Source organism: Carassius auratus, chromosome 35, assembly GCF_003368295.1.
Source record: "Carassius auratus strain Wakin chromosome 35, ASM336829v1, whole genome shotgun sequence".
Lineage (NCBI taxonomy): Eukaryota > Metazoa > Chordata > Actinopteri > Cypriniformes > Cyprinidae > Carassius > Carassius auratus.
This window is the reverse complement of record NC_039277.1, coordinates 9,264,441-9,291,449: the sequence shown is the minus strand read 5'-3', so window position 1 is coordinate 9,291,449 and position 27,009 is coordinate 9,264,441. Positions and strand designations below refer to the sequence as shown.

Below are 27,009 nucleotides of genomic sequence, written 5' to 3'. Positions count from 1 at the left end.
TATTTTACAGGTCATATTTGAAATTCCCCAGCTGTGCACCATACTGAGAGAATAAATGAACTGATTTGAACTTCATTTCTAATACATTTCATATTCAAACACCACAGCTATAACATTTTGTTTTGGCGTTCACACTGAGCCATGTGTAATTGCAAAGGGATCACCAAAAAAATATATTTAAATTAAATAAACAATGTTTGTGTCTGTAAGAGGCTGTAGTTATTTAATGCACAAAGTAAATGAAAGATTTGCATTTTTATTTTTTTAAATATATGACGTGCAGACCAGTTCTAAATGTTTGTGAGCTGAATATTTCTGTGCTAAAAAGCAGGAGACATCAGTTAATTTGTCATCTGTTATAACTGTCTCTTGGGAAAATCTGATGAAACATGATATGTAAGAGGTGATAATTATATTATATTGTGTAAGTGCTTTTTTGTCCATATAAATTAAGTCAATAGGGTCCAAAATAGTTTTGAACCCCATTGACTTTCACTGTACGGATGAAATATCTTTTTTAGTATTCCACAGAAGACAAAGCCACACAGGATTAAAATTACATTAGTGTGAGGAAATTATGGCATTACTTCTCATTTTTGAGCAAACTTTCCTTTTAAAATGACTCACAACAACTGTAATAGAGTGCCAAAATGATCTCATTCATTTTCATGACGCTTGGAAAGAAAAAGATTGCCTTTTACTTCAAATCACATCTGTTCAGTTCTTCTGAACTCTTCTGATCCCAAAACCCCTAAAATTACAAACACTGAATAACAATTACAGCCATAAAAGCCATAGAAGTCCCTAAATGATAATGTCTAGGTTTGTGATTATTGCCATTGCTCATGTTCTAAAAGGCAGTTTAAATTCCAACAAAGCCTGGCATGTTAAATGATTATTTGTATAAACATGCTTCAAAGCTGTACATCCATGAACCTGTGAACATACAAGAGTGCATGATCTTGTCATGTCACAAAGAAAAAAACGACCAGATGACATGCATATATCTTCAGGGTGCTTTTTTTAAAAGACACAGGACACATGTGATGGACTGTCAAGAATGTCACAGCCAGCGAATAAATCTTTTATGTGAGGCAAAAAGAAAAAAGATAAGCAAAACTAGTCACAGGCAGCTTTGTTTACGATGATTGCATCCTTCATAAGGTTTTAGAATCAAATATAACAAATAAAAGAACATCTATAAACATGTACAGACTTATTAACCAGAGAATGCTTTGGCTTCAATATTATTGTGGATTTATTAGTGTGGATAATGAATGAGATACAATAGTAATCCCTGTTTTAAAATATATCCATGCTGTCCATTATGTAGTACTTGTTGGGATGAAACTGAATCCAAATTGCACTCAGTTCACAGAAAATGACAGTTTCTCCAAACAATCACCACACAAACAGTGATGTAAAAACAAATGGATCTGTAATTTACTCTTGGCACAGTCCATATGTTGGCAACCATTTGGCAGCAAACCATGTGTATTTACGTGCTATACGTAACATACAGTGCTATAAGCTAACAAGCTAATGCTGCCAAATGGGTCAGTTCCAATAAATGGACATGAATATGCATGTCCTAGAAGTCTGACTAGGTTATTACGTCTTCAGGGTTTGCCAAACGTCTGGGTACAGCACAATTTAGGTGTGTATACTTCTTTAATAAGACAATCCCATAAGGAGCAAGAATTTATAATTTTGCCCATATTTCTTGTAACATGCATCTCAGCAACATGCGGAGATCACAATCAACTGTTATTCAAGTCCCATTTTGGTTGAGGCGGTATTCACAAGGTGCACACTTGTCGATGAAGAGAATTTCAGATAAATGAGTTATGAAGTAAACAATAATTGATCTTTCCCAGAAATACTTCAAAGTCACCAAAATAGGAAATTAAAAACAACACATCTGGGGTGATGTAAGCTTTTGTTCTGTTATGTTTGGACCATATTTTGCTGTCAACCTCCAAAACAATAAGAAAGTGTTTCAGATGTGGTGTGGAAACCACTGTTGCTTTGGCTCGAATGGCTATTTTATTTGGCATAAATAGACCTGATAGAATCAATCCTACTTTTTTTTTTTTTTGACTTTCGATGCTTTTTACAATACCGATTTTGTTGCCAATGTAAGTGGAGGTATGGGAACTTTATGGGGGCACTATAAGGATCCATTCACCCAGACTCACATTCACCCAGACTCTTACCCTTATCATGTCTAGGGTAAGAAAGGTCATGTAACAGAATAAAAATGGTGCTGTGTGTGCATGTCAGCAATGAGGATCAGTGACCTACCTCAAAAGATTAAATTACAAAAAGAAAAACCCAATTCACAAGGTAAATGAAGAAAAGTATTACATTTTTACTGGAATATGCAGGACGGTTTCCAAGACTTCAAGAGGGAGTTCAGGCCCTAACAACAAACATAATACATCTAGCTATTATTCTCAGCCCCACCTCAGTCCACAGTGAGTCACCATCTAACAGTTGGACCAAAATGACTCAGGCCAGCTAATCAAACAAGTCTTTACCTTGACCACAGTGTTCTTGCAGGACTTATTTACTTGAAAAGAAATATACAGTAGTTTAGTAGAGAGTTTATGATGCTTGAAAACCCTGAATACATGAAAAACAACCAATTACAAATGTTTAAGCGCACATGCATTGCGCCTTTATGATTTATGTAAATACAAGGTCCTAAATACAAGTTACAGTGTCAAGATTAATGATTAATATGCAGTATGAACCTTAAGAACATAATGACTATTTCAAAATGATTTAAAAAAACTTCCTGGACAGATTCATTGTGATTAAAGTTCTTTGGCTAAGAGTGTTTAGGAGCTCAGGGGTTTGGAGCGTGTTTTAGCTGAAGCAACTGTGGTTACAGTATCTCTTGGATCAGATTGATTAATCTGGATGGGACTCAAGTTGGATCCTTGTTTCTGGCACAGTTGTGTTCTCAAAAGATCATCATCTAAATGGGAATGAGTGATGGATGGGTTATATGCTTAGCTGTAGTTTAGGGAAAGCACTGTCCGCAAAAGTGAACTAAATCTGACAAACCTCTCTTTGGGTTAATGTCAAATTGGAAAAATTGAAATTGGAATATTGAATGGTACAAAAACATATGACCAGAGAATTCTACCTTTTTGTGCGTTCTAAGATGTAGGATACCTTATGCCATTTTGCACAAATTATTACAAGGTATTACATGGTGTTTTCATTTTATTATTAATGAAGAAATTATATACTCTAATCTATGTTATGGTGTGAGTATGTCTCCATTTAGATAGCTAACTATAATTTGTCTGAAATATTAAAATAATTAAAATAAGACTAAAATATTTGTCTAATATCACAGAACAACAATAATATTTGTTAAATTACATTTGCTTAATATATTGTTAATATTTTATATATTTTTTCCGTACTGACTGTAATGGTTTGATGTCAAATTGATTTGTTGCTATTGATTTACATTATATATATTATATACAATCAAAACATAAACTTTCTATTGGAAATGTTTTAAAAGTGTGCTGTTATGAAGACACCTATTCCACTGGAAAAGCTCTACTTTCATAACACAATATTACTGGCTAATACAATGGAAGTGACTGAATAAGTTGTTAGAGTGTTTAACATATTTGGCTTTTGGTATTCACCAATTTCTAATTTCCATGTTCATCATGGACCAGCACTAGGTGATTTTCCATGCTGTGAATTTAGAGAGTCATTCATTTGATGTTCTTGAGTTCATGTACAATATGATTGGGAATTACAGACCTGCTTGTTCTCCACCATCTGCTATGCACCACAAGAGAGATTCCAGTTGGCTTTTTTAATTTTTTTTTCTCAGACTAGCTCACACACTGTTTCTTCACTATTTAGTGCTTCACTGACCTTCACTGACCTTCTGGAGTTGTGTCCGTCTTCACTTCTTCACTCCTGAGGACAGCCAATTGTAAGGGATTGCCAAGTGTAACATCCCTTGTTACTGTAATATGTCTAGTCAGGGAGTAAAATGAAATAATGCTATCTATCTTCAGTTACAACTAAAAACAAATTTGCGCCAAAAAAATAATGTGATATAAGATATACTTATAATGATATAAATCACAAAAAAAAAAAAAAGTTCAGGTCTGTAGTGGGACTGTGTGATGTTTGTACTATTGGGTTTTGAAGTCTTTTGTGTCAGTGTCTTTTATTTTGATATGGTCAATATATAAAGGTCTCATTTTTTTGTCTTTAGTTTCCTGTCCTCCTTGTTCATTGTTTCCAGTAATGTCTTGTCCTTGGGTGAGTCTCAGTCCACTCACTTGTCAGGTTCTGAAGATATATGTTCTCTACCATTACAATAAGAAAACATGTGGCAACATTAATATGACTCAATTCAATTTAATTTCTTCTGACAAGTTTCTGAAGTACCTATACAGTTTTACTGTCTCTCAAGGGCACAGAAGTGGATTTGTAAATGGTGGGCAAGTTGAAAGTGCTGACATCGTGGATGTAACATGTCCAGATTATACTACTCAAATTCAAACTAAATATACTTTTGTCAGGAATACTTGACAAAGATGACTGACACTTAGCATACAGTTTGGATTGGTGGTATTTCTGTTCTGGGCAGAAACTCCCTGCCCATCCATGCAGCCTGTCATGAATGAGCAGGGGGAGCAACAATAACCCCCTTAGGGAGAACAGAACAGAACCAAATGCAGATAGCATTAATGTTCTTGCTAACGTTTTAGTGTTACAACATACCGTATTAAAGATAAAAGAGTCTGATTCAATGAAGAATACCAGAAAGCCAAGTCCTGACTGTTATGAAAGGAGGAATTAGGGATGGAGGAGGGTAATAGCTCCTGAGCAATAAAGCTGCTGAATAATACTGAATAGACCTTATATTAGAATGCTGTGATAGGTGATAGATTGTATTCCTATAGGTAGACGTGGATAAGCTGAGATTCAGCCATTGCAAGCTTGTCTCACGTGACCTGCCAGAACTCTGCGCTTGATTTTTATAATAGTCACAAAATACTTATTCAAACAAGTACTTTATTTACTTAAAGAATATGCAATTTCAGACAGAGTAATGCTTCAAATGGGCTGGCAATAGAAATAACTAATACATTATAAAAAACATGATATCAGTTAGTGTCACGGTTTATGTTACTTTGGACTCTCAGTTTACACTTTTTCTCCATTGTCATAGTTATGGATTTAATTTCTCAATTCTGTTCAGGTGTGTGTCTTAGTGTCCTTGTTTGCGTGTGCATTTAAGTGGCTCTCTTTCTGTTCATGATTGTCTGGTCTTGAGGCTACCATGTATGGGTCAGTGGTGTGCATGTGTTGCTTTTCTCTCTGTTCGTGGATATTTGCCCTTGGGAATGATTAAAAGATTCTACTTTCATCTTTGTGCGCTCGTGTGTTGTACTGCAGGTACCAGTGACAGTAAGAAGTCTCTTATACTCACCAAGGCTGCATTTATTTGTTTAAAATAATTGGTGTATATTTGAATATATTTTATAAAGGTAATTTATTCCTGTGATGGCAAAGCTGAATTTTTTGCAGCATTACTCCAGTCTTCAGTGTCACATGATCCTTCAGAAATCATTGTAATATAGGAATTTTTCTGACTTTTATCAATGTTGAAAATAGTTACATCTGAGAGATCATTGTCTCAATGTTTAGTGGACCAAGATCCTTTAGTATACAAATTCATCATGCTTTACTGATTCATGAAATGGGGAACTAATGTGTCGAATAAGACATTGTAATGCCATCAAGAGCCTCTGTGCCGCTCGGTGAGATTACTACCTGGATTTTAATAACCTTTACACAAAGAGAAAAGAGAAAGCAAGATACACAAGGCACCATGTTAGCATTCCACTAATGTTCTCTATTGTGCACTCTGCTGTGAAATGTATTATATGAACTGAACTGAACACACAATAGGCCTGTGAACACCTATCATTCTGTATTTCCCCTTTTTTTGGGCCATCTGTGCAGAGTGAAGATGGCACAGCCAAACCAAATGGCTGAGATTTTACATTAAAATATATTTTTTGAAAACCACATGCATTTTCTAATCCAGTTGTTGTAGGGAGCAAAAACTTTTACATTAAGACTTACAGTAAGGCATTCATCCTGTCACAATATGGACCCCATTATTCCATGGAAAAGAAATAGGATGGGTAATAATCCTTTAACTGCATCAAATGACAAAAGGAAATAGGAAATGTTCTCTAAAACACAAATGGAAAAAGTCCAGGAGCTTGATCTGTAAAGTCTAGTGCAACCCGCCCCCCCCCCCCCCCCCCCCCCCAAAAAAAAACCATTATATTTTTTCGCCTCATGACTTGAAAACTTGTGCATTCATTATGACATTATAAGTGGCAGGTGTGGATGAAGGGGAAAATCTTCAGTACTAGTTTTTCAAGACTTGCAGCATGTGGCAAAAAACACGTAATACCGACCTATTGTTGCACCTTATTTGTTTACACCCCCATTTTCAATCAGATCTTTCATTTGTTTTACAATAAAACTGTAAACTTTAGGATCAAGAAGAAATATTTACATATTTATTTTTAATGACAAATGATTTCCTCTCCGTCAGATGCAGAGCTGTGTGAGTGAAACCTCAGATCAAACCGTACTGTGAACAAAGATGATTGCTGCAAGACTCATTGAAATTCTTCCTGCTGGCTGGCCATTTTCTCAAACACAAGGCTGAAGGCTCGCCAGAGCATTCATGTAAAGGGAAATAGACTGTTGCTCTCAACATTTCTTGGTAAGCTCATTACAATTCCCCTTGGTGTTTTGTTCAGTTTATCCATTGTCCGCTTGCGCTAAACCAATTAAGTGAATTTTCTTGGTTGTAGGTCTGTTTTTTGTCAAAATTAGGTTTTGCTGAAAATGTATCCCAGCAAACATGATCAGTCTTGACGGTTTGTGTTGAACAGATCCTCTAAAGGTCACACAAACTGAAATTAATGTGTGGATCTTTGTTTTGATAATCTAACATTGTTTCTGTTATGTAAAAAAAGTAATTGACAAACAGATTGAATTCTTTGTCCGTGAAATAATTTTTTTATTGAAAAACTATGATGTGTAATGGTTGTAATTGTATTTCATCTATGTTTTGACATGTATCATTTAGTATAAATGATTGTGCAGATAACAAAGTAAACACATTACAGGAGAGTCATCACAGCCTAATGAATTACTTGAGCATTATGCCCTCCTACCCTCTGAAACACATCTTGATCATTCTCTTGCAAAACATCTGTGATGTTCCAGTCAGACAAAAACATTTCTTTGTTCAGCTCACAAATATTGTGCAGAACACAACAAACAGCAACAACTTCAGACATCAGATACCAGATATCTGAGATGCCCAAAGGTGTTCTCCAAAGGCATTCGTGCTGATGCAGTTCTTAGTTGTAGAGCCGTTGTTGAGGGGTCACTGCATTGGGTTTGTTCTTCAGAGGATATGCAGCATTGCCAATTAAATGGACCAGGAACCTTGACTGCATTCTCTGTTGTGGAGTTACGTTCAAAAATATGCTGTTGTTAACGTTCTTTATGGTTTCATGCAATTCACTATCAAAACATTTGAAAAATAATAAGTGTCAGTAAAACAAACATTGCATTGTTGTTGACTTTTTACTATGTTTTTAATGTCATAAAAGATGTTTTAATAGTATATTGCAACCCACAATCAAATAAATGTAAACCTTTAAACCCTGCTGTTTCATATTTCATACACAACTTCTAAGGCCTTTAGATTATCAACTAAGTCAAGTCAAGTCTGCTCTATTGTCAGTTCTTCCTCATGTACAGCACATACATACAGAGAATCGAAATTGCGTTACGCTCAGACCCTTGGTGCATACAGATAACACTAATAGTAGAGCATAAGAATACACATACAGACAGATACAGAAAACTAAAAACCTGCTGTTCACAATCCACTACATGCCTTCTGTTCAGATTGATACTTCCTATGTTGAAATGTGAGTATCAAATATAATACTATGGAATGTTTGTACCTGTTCCCTGAGCTGTCAATACATTTAGACATTTGATGGGATATTTTAGAAACTACATTAAGGTAGTGCAACAAGATAGCAAGCTCACTCAGATATACCATGGCAACATAGCGATTCATATTGAGTAATGTTTTGTCCCTCAAGGGTCATATCTTTCACACTTAGCGCATTCTGGTTTCATTACCCCTTTTTTCCTCTCACTATCAGATTTTAATTGTTTGGAGCAAAACACAATGCCAGGAGTGTGATCAAGGAGGAGTCTTCTTCAGTCATGCAAAATAAACCCTAGTAAAGCTATACACTTTCTGTGGATCTCACTATTTCCTTCTTCCTACATTAAGCTAATGATAGTGAGCAGTCCAAGCAGCCAGACGCAGGATTACGTTATCTGTTTTAGCTCATGATTTCATTCTCGGATCTAAGCCATTTGTAAGACCACAGAATTTGGGATGTTTATGAAAATTAAAAAGGGTGGTAAATATTTAAATGAAGGGAGGGCCTTCATAATTCACTCATGATTTACCAGTATGCCCTCATATAAATAAACACCTTTATATTCTGAAATGCTTTGCGGACTTTTCCCAGAAACATATGAATCGCATATGGAACCTCTGACTATATTTATACATAGATTATGTTATAAATAGTTGTCTTTAACTAAATGCTGCCCTCTGTTGGAGTTAGACTTATGCTTTTCCTAAGTTTGGGGTCTGTCAAATTTGTTTACGAAAGTATTAATAATTTTAATCAACGGGGATGCATTGTAATTGAGTTAAAGTGACAGTATATCTTTTTAATGTTACAAAGGATTTACAGTTCAAATTAATTCTGTTCTTTTTAACTTAGAATTCAACAAAGGATATGTAAAAATAATATGAAAATATATTAATATGAAAATATATTAAGTCAATGCTGGAATAATAATGAGCTGAATTTAAGCCCAAATGATTTAATAAACCATATGTACTGTAGTCAAACCATCGTTTCATGGTTTGGTTTATAATCCAAGAAAACAGGATATATAATCATTGTTATGTTTGGAATAGGCCTACACAAAACACTTTTCACTGTGTTCATATTTTTGTTGTAGGTCGAACATGAATATTCAAGCTATTTTTTTTTTTTTTTTTACATATCTTCTTTATATTGTTAAATGTTGAAAAAGATTTTTATGAGGAATGTACCTTTTGCTACCTATTAGATTCATAGACAGTAGATTAGATTGTGGTTTATTAACCAACCCTAAACCTTAGCCCTTACAATAATCCAAATACAATAATTGTTGTTCAGCGTGACAAAAAATAAGCAATATTGTTGTGCACATGCACAGTGGTTGTAGCTGTATCCCATCTAGAATTAACAGTATAACTCACCTCAAGTTTGCCATTTTTAAAGTATCATAATTTTGTAAATAAAATGCATGTGATTTCGCTCTGGAATTTTATCATATTTTATGCGTTCTAACCGCCATCTAGTGTCCGTTCATCACAACAACAGCCTCTCAATCCCATGCTGCACCGCGAGCACCGCGCCGACTCCGAGCGAGTCCGAGCTGTCTGTCTGCTGCCAGGGGCGGACATGTTGGGGCGGCCTGCTGGAGGACGGTACCGCACGTATTTCTGATTTTGACGGAGAAAGTGACAACAAAGCAGAGACGGGTCACCATGGATGCCGTCAACGCTTTTAATCATGAGGTGTGTGTGTATGTGCTTAATAAGATGAAACGGCTGTAAAATGGCGGTTTGTTTAGCACAAGCGTTCAATGTGTTGCAACGGCCCAAACCAGATGAAGGCCTTAGTGTTTAAAATACGCAGTTGCATGCTGCCGGGCTGGATATAGCTGATCATACTAAACCGTTATTACGTAAATATTAGTGTAAAAGCTTATTACTGTGCATTACGATACCTTGAACGCGGCAATAACATGTCTTATAAATATAATAGACTGCGTGGTCTGCAATTGGTCACTTTGCACGTTAGTTTTGGCTTTTCTTTGCTCCTGATCTAACATGTGTGAATACTCTTCTGTGCTAAAGTTATGAGATGACGTACAAAATAGTGCTTGTGTTGTTTACAGTTTCCTCTGCCATGAGTCTCCTGCGTTAAAGTTCATTCAGGGAGTATCCATAACATGTCACAGTTCATTCTTTCGCCAACTTTATATTGTTCGATAATCGCGAGATAAACAATTGTGGCCTGAAATTGTGAAATTGTGTGTTGTGTCAACATTTTCTTTATGCCCATGGCATTTTTGCACCAAAAACAGTGAAAATGTTGTTGCAAACGACCTGGCCCTTTTAAAAGTATGTTATTGTGACTGTTCCTTTAAGAACCATGTAAATGTCCATCTACCCTCCGCCTTCTGTGCAGTGTTTTTCTGTAGACTTACTGGACGCAGAGGTTATGTAAATATGAACGGTTGTTTAATTATAAAGTGTTGAAGTAAAAAAAAAAAGTATTCATTTTTCTAAACTGAAACTGTGTAATTTCTACACCACAAACATCACTAACCAGAAATGCAAAAATGATTATTGTTTTCAAACACAAACACGTTTTTGCGCACACACTCCCTAGTGTGTTATTGGCCAGCCAAATCGATAGTCACGCCATTGGTTTAGCAAGTGTCACTATGTCGGGACTGGTCAGGATAGTTAAATGGAGTGCAACAGTTCCCGCCCACTTTTTCAGCTGCATTGGTTCCAGAAGTATTTTTTCCTTTCATTTTTCCCATAGAAAAAAAACAATTATTTGTTGGAACAAGGTTGATTGTACCAAAACAACAATTTAGGAGGTGAATCACAACATTACAAACTTATGAAATTGCATACTGTGTCTGAGTAGGTTCTGCATTAGAATTTGAACTTAATCAATGATAATATGCATTATACAGATGCAAGGTTAAAAGAAAAAACATCTAAACTTTTCTAAAGACAGTCAATTCCCCTCAGTGATGCATTTATATAAGCTCCCACCCACAACCGTATCGCAATTCATTTAAACATCATCTCAACCGATTTGAACCGTCACATATTTGTATGAATTTTCAACCGGTTTGAGGTGCATTGCTACATGCCTATTTTTAACATATATTTTGGAAACAAATTGTGTTTAAAAGCAATTTTGTAACATATTCCTTAAAAAAATCTGAGGTGGGATGCTACTTTGATATATATGGCTGTATTGAATTCTTTACATATTCTATGTTTCATGGAGTTTATGGTAAGTGAAAACATAACATATGGTTCTTATCATGTTTAGCATAAAAATGATATCTCCACAAAACCTTGTGTTTGCTTCCACTCTAACAAGCATTGCCAGCATTTTTAAGTTTTCAGTCTGTGGTTACCCAGTAATGAAGTTTACGTATTTCACCACAGCCCTCATTAGCATCATATGCCTTAACATTACTTTATGGCTCCTTTGCAGTTGTTCTCCTTGATGGACACCAAGCCTCCCATCTCGAGGGCCAAGATGATATCCATCACCAAATCTGCTATAAAAGCCATTAAAGTAAGTTGATCTTGAGGTTGCAGTGCAGCGATCACAGCTGATACCTAATGCTGTTTAGTTAAAATATGATACAGTGTGTCTTTATTTGGATACCTCAGATCAAAGATGCTTTAGCACAGCGATGCATTTGAAAAGCTTCCTTTTAATCCTTATTTTTTTTGTGTGTTCCAGTTATACAAGCATGTTGTCCAAATTGTAGAAAAGTTCATAAAGAAGGTATGTGCTCACTTGAACTGAATTCGAGATGGGTGATTGTTGCTTGTTTTCATTTACTGAATGCTATTTTGTGCATAGTGCAAACCCGAGTACAAAGTTCCAGGACTCTATGTGGTGGATTCTATTGTGAGACAGTCACGGCATCAGTTTGGAGCCGATAAAGATGTGTTTGGACCTAGGTTCACCAAAAACATCACAGGGACATTTGAGAATCTATGCTTGTGTCCTACAGAAGATAGGGTGAGAATATTTATCCAGCAGTACTCCTATGTTGTTGTTTTTTAACAGCATTTTATTCATTAGCCTTGTTTTATAATTTAAGTGATTTGGATGCTCACTTTATAATGTTTCTCTTCCTCCTTCAGAGTAAGATAGTGAGAGTGCTGAACCTGTGGCAGAAGAATGGAGTGTTTAAGATTGATGTAATCCAGCCTCTATTAGACATGGCTGCTGGATCTAGCAGCTCAACAGGCTTGGACAACAGCCCTGAGGGTGGTAAGAGACTGATGTGTAATGTGAATATCACATTTTAATGCACTTCGTATCTGTTATGAGATTTGTTTTGTGATACAAACTTGTCTTTCTGGTCGCAAGTATGAGCAGCAAGACAGTACCAAATGTTTGGGGTAAGTAAGACTTGTTTTGAGAGAAATTAATAGTGTTATTCAGCAAGGAAACTAAAAATTGATCAAAACAGTAAAGATAGAATTCAAGTAAATGCTGTTATTTGTAACATTTTATTCATCAAATAATTATGAAAAAAGTTGAAACAAAAACATGAATCACCTGAACTGTTTTTACATTTATAATGAGTGTTTCTTGAGCACCATATCAGCATATTAAAATTATTTCTGGAGTAACGGCTGCTGAAAATTCACCTTTGCCATTTAACCTACAAACCCCAAACATTTGAACTGTAGTGTAGATATTTTAATAGTCTCTAATTTAAGCCTTAGTATCAAAAATGTTTCCGGAATAGCTTGTGGGGAATTTGTCTTGTTTTAAAAGCTTTTAACTTGTTCCATTTAATTTTAGAGTTTCCTATTGGCATATAACAACTTCATTATCAATGTGTTGCTGCAGCATCTCCACAGTCTCCCGTGAGGGAACAGGAGGCTCATCCTGTGGTGACGGCAAACTCGATTGCAGCAGCTGTGCCTCAGCTTCAGAACTCTGATGCCTTTGTGGCTGTTGCTCAACTATTTCAGTCTTCTCAAGGACAGCAGGTTAGTTGACTAGTGCATTGAGTTTCCTGCAATTCAGTTGTTTCCAAAGGACAAAACATTGAACATCTTAGTCATTTTGGGGTATTCATATGTTCACTGTTTTCTGAAGCTTCAGCAGATGCTTCAGAACTTTCAGCCGCCAATGAAACCCCAGTCTCCAGCTGTGGACAATAACAGGAGTCACCACCACCCACAGGCCCAAACTATGACTGCCACCTCTACCATCACACATCAGCATATCCATCAAGCACCACAGCCTGTGGAAACGAAAGCAACCTTCGACAAGGTAAAAACATTTTTTATATATATTTTAACTGCTCTTGGTTATTGAAAAACTGCAGCCAAGTATAGATCTCTGCAGTAAAATAATGGGAGTTCTGTTTTTGATTCAGTTTTGAAATTGTACCTTACTGGCTCACGTCATAGTGACTGTTATGAAACCAGTTTGCAAACGCCCACAAAATCAGAAATGCCCACTTTTGTTTTGCAGAGAACTCATTCTCTCTGCAGTGCTCACTGGATGAAGCAGAGCAGACACTTTCAGTTTACAACTGTAGCATTCCTTGTCCAGCTGAACTAAATCATTTTTATGTCTTTAAAAAAGGAAGGTGGGGGTGCTACTGCATTGGGCAAGTAATGAATTTGGTGTATGCCGGAATGCTGGGTCATACCAGTAACACAGACTATAGAAAGTTTTAAGATTTATGATATTTATAACTACAGATTTATAATAATACCTCTCATCTATAGACACCTTTCAAGACAATCAAAAACACTGTACAATATAAAACAAAACAATTAAAAATTTAAACGTGAACATAACATATTAAACAAGCAGATGATTAAAAGCTACCAATTCAAGTCGTATGCACCTAATGCTGTCTGATGGACTAAGCGCACTCATTTCTGCGTGTACTAATGATTTTATTTTTTGCAACCTGCAAACTCACAAAAAGTTCGTAAAAGGCATTTTACCTCCTTGTTGCTCCACATTTGCCCTCTGCTCATTTTGTTTTGGAAACACCACTTGTTCCACACAATCTGAAAATTGTGTTGCATGGCATTGCATCTTGTCATTTCTCTTTTTGGTTTGTTTAGAAGTATTTGGTCCATTTTGCCTTCATACTGAAACATAAATCTTTAGGGGTGGTTGGACTTATTAACGGACTTTAAAAGCCTGATTGGTAGTCGAATCAGGCTGCTCGAATCGAAGCATCGAATCGTCGACTGTTTGGGTTTACCCCTAATATATATATATCTGGCGAGTAAAAAATAAATTGCTAGGCAATCAGTTTCATCTGACCCTATGACATTGTCCCAGTGCTCTTCTGGATCATCCAAATGCTCTCTAGCAAACTTCAAACGTATACTGTCTTAAGCAGGGGGACACGTCTGGCACTGCGGGATTTGAGTCCCTGGCGGCGTAGGGTGTTACTGATGGTAGCCTTTTTGCTCACCGTTCTTGTGGTAATTTTGACCCCACGGGGTGAGATCTTGTGTGGAGCCCCAGATCGAGGGAGATTATTGTTGGTCTTGTATGTCTTCCATTTCCTAATAATTGCTCCCACAGTTGATTTCTTCCCACCTAGCTGCTTACCTATTGCAGATTCAGTCTTCCCAGCCTTGTGCAGGTCTACAATTTTTTTTTTTTTCTGGTGTCCTTTGACAGCTCGATTTCAAACTCCATAGTGGAGTTTGGAGTGTGACTGTTTGAGGCGTTGGACATGTGTCTTTTATACTGATAACAAGTGGAGGACAGAGGAGTCTCTTTTTTTTTTTTACTGACAATGTCTAAAACATCAGAGACAGGTCACCCCAAAACCAGTCCAATATACCAAGTACTTAATTTTGATAATGTGTAGGTTTGCACCTTACTCAAGTCACTGACATTCTCTTTCCTCTTAATTATTCAGACAATTCTGGACCGTTTTGACTATGACGATGAGCCAGAAGCAGGAGAGGAAGCCAAAAAGGGTGAAACGCCGTCTGTCCAGCCTACTATGTAAGTAGCATCTATTTTAATATATTTTGAATGTTAATAAGCAGTATATCCCCTTTAAAGTTTGTGCAGAATTTTCAGTTTGTTAATTTTTCTAGAGTTCGACCGATCTATCGGTGTTGCTGATTAATCGGCACCGAGAGTTGATGGCTGGAACAATCGGTTATCGGCAAAAATCCATGCCAATAGTTTTCCAGGTTGTGTATGTTGCTGGAGTGGCTGAGAAGGGTCTGTTTTCATTATACAGTGCGAGAGCTGCCTCTAGTGGTTGAAGTCACTGACAGCACACTGTTTGTTTAGACGTGATGCTGCACGCTGAACAGAGCGAAAAACTTCAGACCCGGATTTAAATGCAGCTGACAGAAAATCCTGCCCTGCCACAGACCGCCATTCACATAGTTTTCCATTAAATTACATTATATTCACCCTCATTATTAATGTACATAATGAATGGTATATTGAGTATTTTCATCTTAACGTTCGTCTTTCTGTGGTTCTAATAAAGTCTGTAAGCTTCATTTATAGAGCTATAATATAGATCTTTCTTTTCCGTTTGCTCAATTTTTTTAAACACTGAACTTCAAACTTATCTATGCTTCATTGCTCATTCTTGAAGCAAACTTGTGTACATTTGGTGATTAAATAAACAGTTTTAGACCGCTGCTCGAGTTGAATACGATGCATTTTAAAAATTTAAAAATTAATGCATTTAGCAGACGCTTTTATCCAAAGCGACATTACATTGCATTCAGGCTAACAATTTTCTACTATCACGTGTTCCCTGGGAAGTAACCCCCAACCTTGCACTTGCTAACACAATGCTCTACCAGTTGAGCTACAGGAACACATTTAGATTTGTGATTTCAGCTTCTTTCACTAAATGAGAAGGTAAACACACTTTTACAACTTTTATGCATCAAACAATTAGACATGCTAAAACACAGAATTTGGTAACAATAAAAAATTTGGTGAGAAAAATAAAACATTTGATAGGGCCCTAAACATGTAATTTTGGTGAAACATTTATAAACTTGATGTACAAATAATGTTTCATGTTTTTAATTAATCAGACTTGCAATTTGATTAATAAACTTTAATTTAACTATTCAAAAGGAGTGGAGAAAAATTAAAACGGAAGAAAACGGAATCCAGAAAATTTAGGAAAAATAAAACCGAGTCCTATTAGAGTGTGGTAATTTTAGTATTCACTATCACTATTATGATTATTACTTTTATTATTATTATTACTACTACTAGAATGGTTCAGTACTGTTTTTTTTATTTTTATTTTTTTATATATAAATAAAGCACTATTTTAGTTTTTGTTCAGTATCCATGTGAAAAACTAACGGTTAATTGGCAAAATCCACTATCAGTCGACCTCAAATTTCGTCTGTCTCTCTGCAGGGGATTTTCTGAGCAGACTGTCCCAGGATTTCCACCAGCCAATCAGATGCAGCACTTTCAACAGCATATGATGGCCATAACACAGCAGCAACAGGTAGATTACTACAACATTATAATGAGACATTTTGAGATGAAATCTCATTTTTATGGCATTTTTTTTCTAATTTAAAAAATTTTCAATAACGTTTCGTTTTTTATTGTTGTATGCTCAGGTTGTTCTACCATCAAATGGACAGGTCCAAGGCTTTGGTCTAATGACCCCTCAGCCCTATCCAGACATGATGTCTCAGATGGGGCAGTCACACACAGCTTTCCCCCCTCAGAATGACACCTTCAATCAGCACATGACGGGACATCAGCATCCAGTAAAATAATTTTGGAAAAATAAACAATAACCTGATTCTTAACTGTTAACCTGTAAAATAATGTAATACTTATCTCTAATAACTTGTGGCACAGGAAATGATGAATTCAGATGCATCTGCCAGGCCTTACCACGATGACAAAAGGTCAAGGTCACGTTCAGGGTCGAGGTGCTTAAATCAAATTACTGTCCTTATGAACAACACTAATGTGAGAATTCTGTGTAAAAAAAAAAAAATTTGTCTTCATGCCAATGTTAAAAGATGCTGTTTTTGTTTCAGATCTCCTAAAAGAAGAAGGTCTCGGTCTAATTCCCGTACCAGACGAATGCGGCATCGGCGGTCGCGCTCTCGTTCTCGAGAACGACGGCATCAGTCACCTCGCTCGCGGTCTCAGGAAAGAAGAGACAGAGAAAAGGAACGAGAACGAAGACAGAAAGGCCTTCCTCCTATAAAGAATAACACTCTTAGTGGTAAGCAAAGCCACTTTCACTGTTGTAACCACTAGTCAGTTGGACAGGGTTGGATTCTGCACAGTTGGCCTCTATAAAGAATACATAACACAGTGCTAAACCTTCTTCCTGATGCCAGTGTGAAATTGTTCTTTTCTTTTTTACAGTGTGCAGTACTACACTATGGGTGGGCCAGCTGGATAAAAGGACACAGCAGCAGGATGTGGCCTGTTTACTAGAGGAGTTTGGGCAGATAGATTCAATTAATGTATGTTCTTGGGAATTAGAATAATATATGAAGATGTTGGATTTCTGTGCTGAAGTCTCATTTTGGCTTTTCTGATTTTGATAGATGATTCCTCCTCGTGGTTGTGCCTACATTGTCATGATTCATCGTCAGGATGCCTATCGAGCTCTGCAGAAACTAAGCAGAGGTCCATACAAAGTCAACCAGAAAGCCGTTAAGGTATTAGATGATCATTTTAGCACAGATTTGATTAAAATATATATATATATATATTTATATTTTTTGAAACCGGTTGTATTAGTTTACAAAAATGTACTGACTTCAAAAATTTTAATGGAATTATTACTTTTTTTTACATTTATTGCGTCACTTTATTTCACCAGATTGCCTGGGCTCTGAATAAGGGCATTAAGGCTGAGTTCAAGCAGTGTTGGGATGTGGAGTTGGGTGTAACCTACATACCATGGTCCGAAGTAAAGATGGAGGACCTGGATGTGTTTAGAGAAGGAGGGATGCTGGACCCTGATTCTTTTGCACCAGGTAACTTTTGGAACCCATTGTTAATAATTTGTCTAGGATTTAATGGGCAAATATTAACTTACTGTTTGCATGTCCATGTTCAGAATGGAGAAGCTCTCAGATTGAGTTAGAGAAGGCTGAAGAGTCTCAGAACGGCAGGCCTGTGTGTGGAGGAGGGGAGGAGAGCACGGCTGTAGTACCTATGCAGGTAACTTATAATGTCCTGGTTCCTCTTCCTAAAGTTTTTGGGTTTGGTCCTATTTATTCATTTTTTCTATTTTTGTTCTGCCTCAGGTTCCTCATGTCCAGCCAAAAGGAGCAGTCGGTGTCCCACCTCTTGGATTCCCAGGACCCATGAACATCCCACCCCCCTCATTCCCACCCGGAGTTCCTCCACCGGGTCCTTTTATACGCCCAGGCTTTAACCCAATGCAGATGCCACCAGGTACAGCAGTACTAGTGACACAATGTTATTTGAAGTTTAGTGTGTTATCAGGATATATGTTTTGTTTTCAGAGAAGTATAGTATCAGTTACTAACATGCATTATTCTTTATATCAGGATTTCTCCCCCCGGGAGCCATGCCTCCTCTTGGCACCACTGGGCCTCCTCCACCTACAGCAGGGATTGGCATGCCTCCAGGTGGGTGGTCTTTTTTTATGTATAAACCCTACCTAATTTTATTTTTATGGGCGTGACCAGTAAGCCAGTGTTTAGTTTCTTAAAATTTATCATCTTGACAGCAACACTGACCTGATTTTTTTCCCCTGTAGTTGGCAGCTCAGTTGAAGACCTGTCGAAAGACCCAGCAGGTATGGGCCCAAGAATCAACAGTGATGGAATAGAGGGGTTCAACTCAGGCGAGTATTTATGTCTTTCTGTAGATTTCTTAATCACAAAATATTACGGAATATTTTTTTAAATATAGTTTCAAAGTAAATAATCCTGTGAGAGCAAAGTGGTTGTTTTTCAATAGCCATCACTCCAGTCTTCGGTGTTACATGATCCTTCAGAAATCATTTTAATAAAATAATTTGGTGCTCAAGAAACATTTCTTATCGAGTTAGAATTATTTTTTAGGATCCTTAGATGAATTTAAGTTCAAATAAAAGCCTTTACTTTTTAATTTATTAATTTATTTCAAAATCACCTTATTGATTGATTGATTGATTGATTGATTGATTGATTGATTGATTGATTGATAGATAGATAGATAGATAGATAGATAGATAGATAGATAGATAGATAGTAGGGGTGTAACGGTACGCAAAATCACGGTTCGGTACGTACCTCGGTTTTAAAGTCATGGTTCGGTTCATTTTCGGTACAGTAAGGGAAAGAAATGCAAACATTAAACTGCAGGTTGGTTATTACTATAAACTTTTTTTAACAATTTGTTTACACTTTTTTTTTAATACTTTTTAATAAAATAAATAATAAAGTATAATTTATAATAAAATAAAAAAATAATAAGAAATAAAATGCTGCTGCAAAGTTCTCCACTAAATAAAATACTCTGTCTCAAACCGATATCATATAATCAAATAAAATGAAAATATAAATAAATAACTATGATTACAGTGCAGCATTACCAATCCCAGCTTGTAGGCCTGCTCATATTAAAAAAAATATATAACTTTTCCCAAGTGTAAAGTGCAGTACCAACAGTTTCAGTTTTTAGACCTGCTCAGATTTCGTTATTGCGTTGGACCGATCGGAATTAAGAGCAAAGGTCTGTTTAAATGCCGACGGGAGCTGTGTTTGAATTACAATCGTTTTTATTCCTAGTTGTAGTGATGTTCACACTTGCGTGATGCCTTTTAAAAACTTGGCCGGTGACACACTGGCATATTGAATCTGTCAAGCATAGTCTATTTTGCCGTCAATAGTGTTGACGGTGTCCTTTATCAGTAGGCTTTATATTTATGCTCAACATGAAGTATAGATATTGTTGTCGTGAAGACAAGATCCAGGTCTGTCGGCGGTCTCCCTCTATGTCACCTACAGTAGCAGCAGCGCGCCAGTGCCGCGTCAGGCACGATTCTGGTGTTTAAAGACAGAAAACTGAAGCAACTGACACGAAGCAGAAACGCACACTCACGCCACGCAGCCAGTGTGTCACCGGCCTTAGAATCAGAGGGCGGGATTTGCGCTGAACGCGGAGACTTCCGCCACTTAATATGTCCGTTTTGAAACACGAAAATGTACCTATGGTCCCTAAACAAAATATTGCATTCGGTCATTCGGTACACACGTGCACCGTACCGAAAGCCCTGTACCGAAACGGTCCGGTACGAATACATGTACCGTTATACCCCTAATAGATAGTAATCTAATTATTGTTATTTATTTTTTTTACATTTTGCCATCTAAAAATAACTTTAGCTTTTAAAAAAAAAAAAAATTACACTTATAATAACAATTGGATCACAGTGCTGACTTCAGCATGGACTTTATCTGATTGATTTATCAATTTATGGTAGTGTTTGTGAAGTTATTTCATTGTTATTTTGTCAACTTTGCAGGAAACCAGGTGCCTCCTGGAGGTCCAGCAGGGATGGGCATGCAGTCTCCACCAGGTCTTCTAGGTTCAAGGCCGGGTATGATGCCTCTCCAGCGGCCCCCAGGGATGCCGCTTCCACACATGCAGCGCTTCCCCATTCCTCCTCCTCGGCCTGGCATGCCACCCATCCATCCACAGATGATGCCACCAAGGGGTCCACCTCAGATGATGCACCGTGAGCCACCACCAGGGGGATTCAGGATGCCACCCCCTCCTCATGGCATCAGGGGCCCCTTTCCCCCTCCAGGTCCTCCCTTTATGAGGCCAAGCGGACCCAGACCAGATGGGCCAAATGATCACGAGGCGAGGCCGTTCAGAGGTGAGCGGCCCGGTTTAGGAAGAGGCAGAGATCGAGAACAGGACTGGTACGGCGGGCGACGGCCTTTTGGTGAGGGGTGTGGTGATGAGAGGCCGGATGGTCGTGAGCGATTTGGAGGCTGGCATGAGGAGCCAGAAAAACAAGGCGGGTGGGACAGAGAGAGAGAACGCAGGGACTGGAGGAGAAGTCCAAATGAAGAGAGGGATCGAAACAGAGATCGAGGGCGGGAAGGTGAAGAACGGTCGAGGCGCTCTGGAGGTGAAGAACCGTCGAGGCGCTCTGCAGGTAGCAGAGAGAGGAGCACACGCTGGGACCGAGATGATAGACTCGATCGACTGGGTCTCACCAGTGAGGAACCCAACGAGAGACTTGCAGCAAATACCAACGAGCCCAGTACAAATGCTACTAAAGAACTTCCTGAAGCCAAGCCAGATGTTCCAACACCTTCCACCACAGCCACAGCAGACTCAAAAGCCTCAGAACATATTACAGAGAACAAATCTGCCGAACAAACACATACGGAAGAATCATAGAGGCCTCTTTATATGTCAAGACCATATGAGCTTCTTACATGTCAGTGCTAATCTTGGATACTGCTGGCTAGAAAACAAAGTCCAACTGTTGTGGGATGCTTGGTTCTTCATCCCAAACCAAGTTTTTCAGACTTTATAAAGCGGATTTTGGCAAACGTGGAACGTTGCCTTGTGAATTTATTGTCCCACCTCAATGAAGCTTGAATATTGTATTAATAACTGAAGTTAAGGAACAGAAAATATTAATGATTCTGCTGTAAATATGCTAACCTTACACGAATAATGTTTGTAGATTTTTTTCATTTTACGTTATCCTTGTTGAGTTTCAGTAATGGAAACATGACTGAAATAAGATATTAAGACCCTTTTGCTGTAATGTTTTCTAACTTAATGTTTACAACATACAAAAAAAAAGATGTTTTTATAATTTTTACGTTTTTGGAGATAGGAACTCCAAATATTTCAGCGATAGGAATTTGGTTTTAATAAAATATTTTCATACCAAATTAATGAACTGCCCTATATGCAAGTTGTTTCAGTTTTTTTTTTTATTTTATTTTTTTTTTTTTTTACATTTGTCCTATTATTTATAATTATTTGTGCCAACTACTAGTAAGTGTTTATGCAACCATATTGTGATATTTTTCTTGTGACACTACCAAACCATTCATCATTGTTTGTTTGAATAGAATATCTATGTCATTATGAATGGGTCATGACTGTGGAATGGCATGGGACTATTTCAAGTGACACCATGTAGTTTGATTTATCAATCGCTATCTATTCCTTTAGTTTAAATATTTTTAATTTTCAAAAATTATACTGACTGTAACAAGTAACAACGAGAAACAAGCAAAAGGAAAAAAAATGGAGAATTAATTGAAATATAAAATATATTTTTTTGTTACCTCATGTCACTATAAATGGAGATAATTGCGAAACATGGTTTTAAAGGATTTTTTTTTTTTTACTTTATTTTGATGATTATTATACAATTTCAATGAAGGCATTTAGGCAAGTACAGAATTTGGGCATTATATTGAAGTCTCTCACGTCACTAATCGTTTCACGCCAGACTTTGACCCAACCAACGTCCACCAGTCTCTTCTGCCTCCTAATTGGTCAGTTCGACTCACGCTCTTCCTCTTTTATCAAACTGTTCTTTTCACTCTTCTGGCTCGGTCATAATTCACAGTTTGACAGCATGGCGATGAAAGCGGTTTGTGTGCTCAAAGGCACCGGGGAAGTGATCGGTAACGTGTATTTCGAGCAGCAGGTAAATACGTTGTTTTTTTTTGTTTTTTTTTTAAGCCGTATCTTGTGACGTTGTTGTAGCTGGAGAGCAGCAAGTTAGCCTGCAACCACGGCGCGCGGCATGCCATATATGTAACTCAAGAGTCCACGCATTATGCTAATGCGTGATATGCAGTTGCACAAGATTAGTTGTGCTAATGCCATGCAGATATTGATGGCAAAATCTAATAATAAACTACAGTGGCCGTAAAAATCAGCTCAGCAATGACCTTTAACACGATAGCAGGTCTGTAGCGTGCGCCCGTGTACGTTACGCGTACGTTTAGTTTCTGGTTGCTGTCAAAATTTTGTCAAATAGGACAGAGATCACAGCACAAAACAAATGATGCCAGAACGTACTGATGTAATGGCTGAAAAACGTTTCATTGCTCTTCAAACACCATTAATTTTTGTTATAGTTACAGATGTAACAGTAGCTAGTTACAGATCTAATTATATTATCGTAATTTGTCTCGCTATAACAAGCAACACTATGATGTTTCATCTGCATTTTGTCCAGCATTGTGTCTATTGGGGTTTTCAAAATGTCCTAAAAGTATTCAAGCATTAAGCTATGTTTTTGTAAAAGGTTTTAAAAATGAATGAAGTTGTATTTTCAACCTTTCAATTGTTGCCAATGCAGCTTACACTTATTTAGAGAATATTGTTACTTTAAATTTATTCCTTACATATTTTTGGTCTTAAAGTTTTAGATTTACCTTCATAAAACTTGCAGAAACCCTCTCAAGTATTTAGATTTAAGCATTTATGCATTTGACAGATTTTTGTAATTATAATTTTTTTTATTTAGCTTGTATTGCATTGCAGGTATACGTTTGATCAGTTCCTGCATTCCCTGGTAATCAAACCCATGAATTTGGTGTTGTTTACACCATGCATCATGCTAAACAGTTAATGCTTCTGCTTTCTGAAGTGTTATGATGAAACTGTTATTGAACAAATGAGTGATCTGTTTGTTTTAGAATGAAACTTCTTCAGTGAAGCTCTCAGGAAAAATCACTGGCCTTACTCCAGGAAAGCATGGTTTCCATGTCCATGCTTTTGGAGACAACACAAATGGTAAGCACCATTACTCACTGACCTTAAAGTACAGGTTAATCCTATTAGGACTGAAAACTTCACCTTAAAGCCCTAGATATATCTTTGTTTTGAACACAGACTTCACCATTCTGTTTCCTCACAGGTTGCATCAGTGCAGGTCCACACTTCAACCCTTTTGGTAAAGATCATGGTGGACCAACGGATAGCGACAGGTGGGTTTATCAGTGAGATGTACGGCATGACAGCTCTTAGAAAAGATCTTAGAAAAACTGGTCCATTTCATGCTTTTATATTTTACTGTGTGGTAGTATTTATTACTATATATTCCTCACTTTGATTCATATTATTTTTTGATAATATTTACAATATTTTGCAAGGTTTTTTTATTTTGTATTTTTCCCTAACCGTTAACACATTCTTAGTGCAGTACCTTTTCAGTGTATTTTCAGACAGCCGTGCTATAACAGATGTGTTTATTACTGTAATGTACTGTGTTACTCAGACATGTGGGAGACCTTGGTAACGTGATCGCCGATGACAATGGTGTTGCAAAAATTGACATTGAGGATAAAATTGTGACCCTGTTAGGGCAACACTCCATCATTGGGAGGACCATGGTGGTAAGAAAACAACTCTGTGGATTTTTAATCAGCAGAATACCTAACGGTAATAGCTAGCTGTTTAACAGCAGATCTCATTTTGTTAATTCTGATCTAGATCCATGAGAAGGAGGATGACTTGGGCAAAGGAGGCAATGAAGAAAGTCTTAAAACTGGCAACGCTGGAAGTCGCCTGGCCTGTGGAGTTATAGGCATCACTCAGTGAAGACCTGCTCTAATCGAAGAGTTAGCTTTGAAATATTGGTGACCAATGTGAATCCCCCTTCCATTAGCACTTAGCCCACTGACAATTGAGTCCCTGTTTTGTTAATAGAGTAAAATTTGAGTAATAGAGTAAAATAATATTTTGTTATTATGTTAATAGTTTAAATTTAAAGTAATTTTTAAAGAATTGTATTTTAGCCTTGTAAAGCCTTTTTTTCTGCACACCTCTGTGTGGTCACTGTCTGACTTCATGCAGCTACAAAGTGATGTTCATTTCCTGTGATCTCGGCTTTATTCAATAAAGATTGAGCGGACTGGATGTGTGTGCGTGCTTGTGTTTTATAAACTAAATTTTTGGTCTGTGATGGAAAAATTAATTGTGCACGTAATAATGTTAAACCCGATTCTGTTCATTGGGATTATTGTAATCTAAAACAAATAAAAATTATTGATGGTAAATAAAACTAAATTAAAATTTGTTTAAAAATAATAATAATAACGCACACACAATATGTGTTAAAACTAAACTTAAAACGACTGAAAACATGAAGATAAGCTAAATGAAAATATTAAATATGCTTATAAAATAATACTAAAATGACTGCTATTTCTGGGACCAAATATAATAAACCAATAAGCCCCACGAAGTCGTGGTTTACAGTGAATTTATAACAGTTAAGGGCATTGTAAAACCACCTTAGCTGTTATAAATTCACTAAACCACAGCTTCACTGGGCTTACTGCTTTTATAAAACGGTTTAGTAACGGTGTAGTAAAGTTTCGCAGAATAAAACGGAGCAAATTAAGTGTAATGATGGGGCTATAAATAAAAAAAGTATTCTTCCACTAAACAATGTAGTTCCTCAGAAACAGTTGTGGTTCCAACAAAGTAACACGCAGAAGTAATCAAATGTGTATGTAGTGTAATAATAGCTGGAATTTTTGTCTCGGTGACTGAATTTGCCATGGTATAATTTTCTTAAATATTTTTTACTACAGTAAAACATTCCACTCATCAACAAATTTGAAAGCTGCTTACACGGTTGGAAGAAGATAATTATTTCTTTGTTTGTTTGTTTTAGTGTAGTATCTATGGTATTTTGGAAACTATGGTTACCATGGTACATGTTTGTAAGGGAACTGGATGGACAGGTCTGAAGTGAAGAGAGCTCGCTGCTCGAATACACCACTAGATGGCACACTTTTCCTGCATTACAATATGAGTGCATATTTACGATATATTATTTACTAGAATTGAATTAGTGCTTCATAACAGTCTTACCTTATTTTTAAGAGGACATGTTTTATCTAGGGCTATGTGACCAGCTGTAAACTAACTTGGCCAGGCCGAGAGACCATACACAACTGACCTTAGGCTTTTAAAATATTTCTCAGCAGTAATATATCAGTATAATCCGAGTTGGGAGTCATTGTTTTTCTATAAATAATTATTTTTAAATTGTGGTCTCGACTTGACATCTGACTTTATATCTGAAACTGCTATTAAACCGCTGCGCCCGGTATAGGCCAGCTTCGCAGATGGCCAGCGGACTGCTGCTGAAATTACATGCCCCAAAACCTCTTTCTCTTTTAATGGGGCAGCCTCCCATGTGAAGAAACTTGGCATTTCCAGTTTCCTCTCCAGAGAAATGTAGATGCCCCAGAGATCCAAGACCTGCAAAGACCCACAGATGAGTTTCACAGTTCAAAAACCACCCAAATTATACATGTTTTGATGTTAAAATGTACAAATTTGGCTTTTTCTCTTCATTGTGCTTATTTTAAAATATGTACACTTCCTACTTTATGCTTGTATTCCAACTATGCCACTGCAGTGTGTCCTAACAGGAATAAAAATAGGAGAATTATGTGATAAATTATTTCTGATGCAATTTATTGTGAGTAATACGTTTTTCTGCCCTCTTTTATTACAGGTGCAGCAGCACAAAGGCCTTAAAATGCATTGAGGAAGTACAATCATGGTCCTCACATGGACACATTTCAAGAAGCAGACAGAATCACTGGAGCGTGATGAGTCAAAACGCTGGTATAAATAGCATCAGGAAGGCGGATCATGAATAATGAAGGAGCCACCCGACTCCGGAGCACAAGTCATAGGCCCCACATAATGTCAATACACACTAATAAGGTATTGTGTTTTACACAAAGCGTCCCCACACTAATGAATTCTCAAATCTTTCATCATTTCATCGTTTTGTATGTGAGATTGTACACATGATAAGATTTCTGTGACTATGACTATCTTGCGTGATTGGCAAAGATGGCAAACATGCATGAAAGCCACATATCTTTACGTCATTTGACTTGCCAGTGCACATGCTTGAGGATAATTATTGTTTTGGTTGTGTTAAAGCTTAGCTTGAGGCGTAATAGTAGATATTTCATCTAAACCC

General features: G+C 37.0%; 2 protein-coding genes across 2 annotated transcripts; both read left to right on the top strand.

Annotated features, from left to right (window-relative positions):
• Positions 1–9,594: 9,594 nt before the first annotated feature.
• On the top strand, positions 9,595–21,936 carry LOC113054301 (splicing factor, arginine/serine-rich 15-like). Its single transcript, XM_026219749.1, has 20 exons — positions 9,595–9,757; positions 11,490–11,573; positions 11,745–11,789; positions 11,868–12,029; positions 12,155–12,284; positions 12,873–13,015; positions 13,125–13,301; positions 14,929–15,017; positions 16,422–16,515; positions 16,634–16,786; positions 16,881–16,954; positions 17,066–17,256; positions 17,403–17,503; positions 17,588–17,701; positions 17,866–18,022; positions 18,106–18,209; positions 18,296–18,446; positions 18,563–18,643; positions 18,775–18,861; positions 20,527–21,936. The coding sequence occupies exons 1-20, from the start codon at positions 9,728–9,730 to the stop codon at positions 21,414–21,416; spliced, it is 3,057 nt and encodes a 1,018-aa protein (XP_026075534.1). The 5' UTR covers positions 9,595–9,727; the 3' UTR covers positions 21,417–21,936.
• Positions 21,937–22,519: 583 nt separating this feature from the next.
• LOC113054302 (superoxide dismutase [Cu-Zn]-like) lies at positions 22,520–24,916 on the top strand. Its single transcript, XM_026219750.1, has 5 exons — positions 22,520–22,692; positions 23,693–23,789; positions 23,914–23,983; positions 24,274–24,391; positions 24,489–24,916. The coding sequence occupies exons 1-5, from the start codon at positions 22,621–22,623 to the stop codon at positions 24,594–24,596; spliced, it is 465 nt and encodes a 154-aa protein (XP_026075535.1). The 5' UTR covers positions 22,520–22,620; the 3' UTR covers positions 24,597–24,916.
• Positions 24,917–27,009: the final 2,093 nt, after the last annotated feature.

Coding starts and splice junctions, on each gene's coding strand:
- LOC113054302 (XM_026219750.1), top strand. CDS start 22,621: ATGGCGATGAAAGCGGTTTGTGTGCTCAAAGGCACCGGGGAAGTGATC. Junction 23,984..24,273: donor GGACCAACGGATAGCGACAG/GTGGGTTTATCA, acceptor TGTGTTACTCAG/ACATGTGGGAGACCTTGGTA. Junction 24,392..24,488: donor TCATTGGGAGGACCATGGTG/GTAAGAAAACAA, acceptor ATTCTGATCTAG/ATCCATGAGAAGGAGGATGA.
- LOC113054301 (XM_026219749.1), top strand. CDS start 9,728: ATGGATGCCGTCAACGCTTTTAATCATGAG. Junction 15,018..16,421: donor CCGTCTGTCCAGCCTACTAT/GTAAGTAGCATC, acceptor GTCTCTCTGCAG/GGGATTTTCTGAGCAGACTG. Junction 16,955..17,065: donor AGGTCACGTTCAGGGTCGAG/GTGCTTAAATCA, acceptor TTTTTGTTTCAG/ATCTCCTAAAAGAAGAAGGT.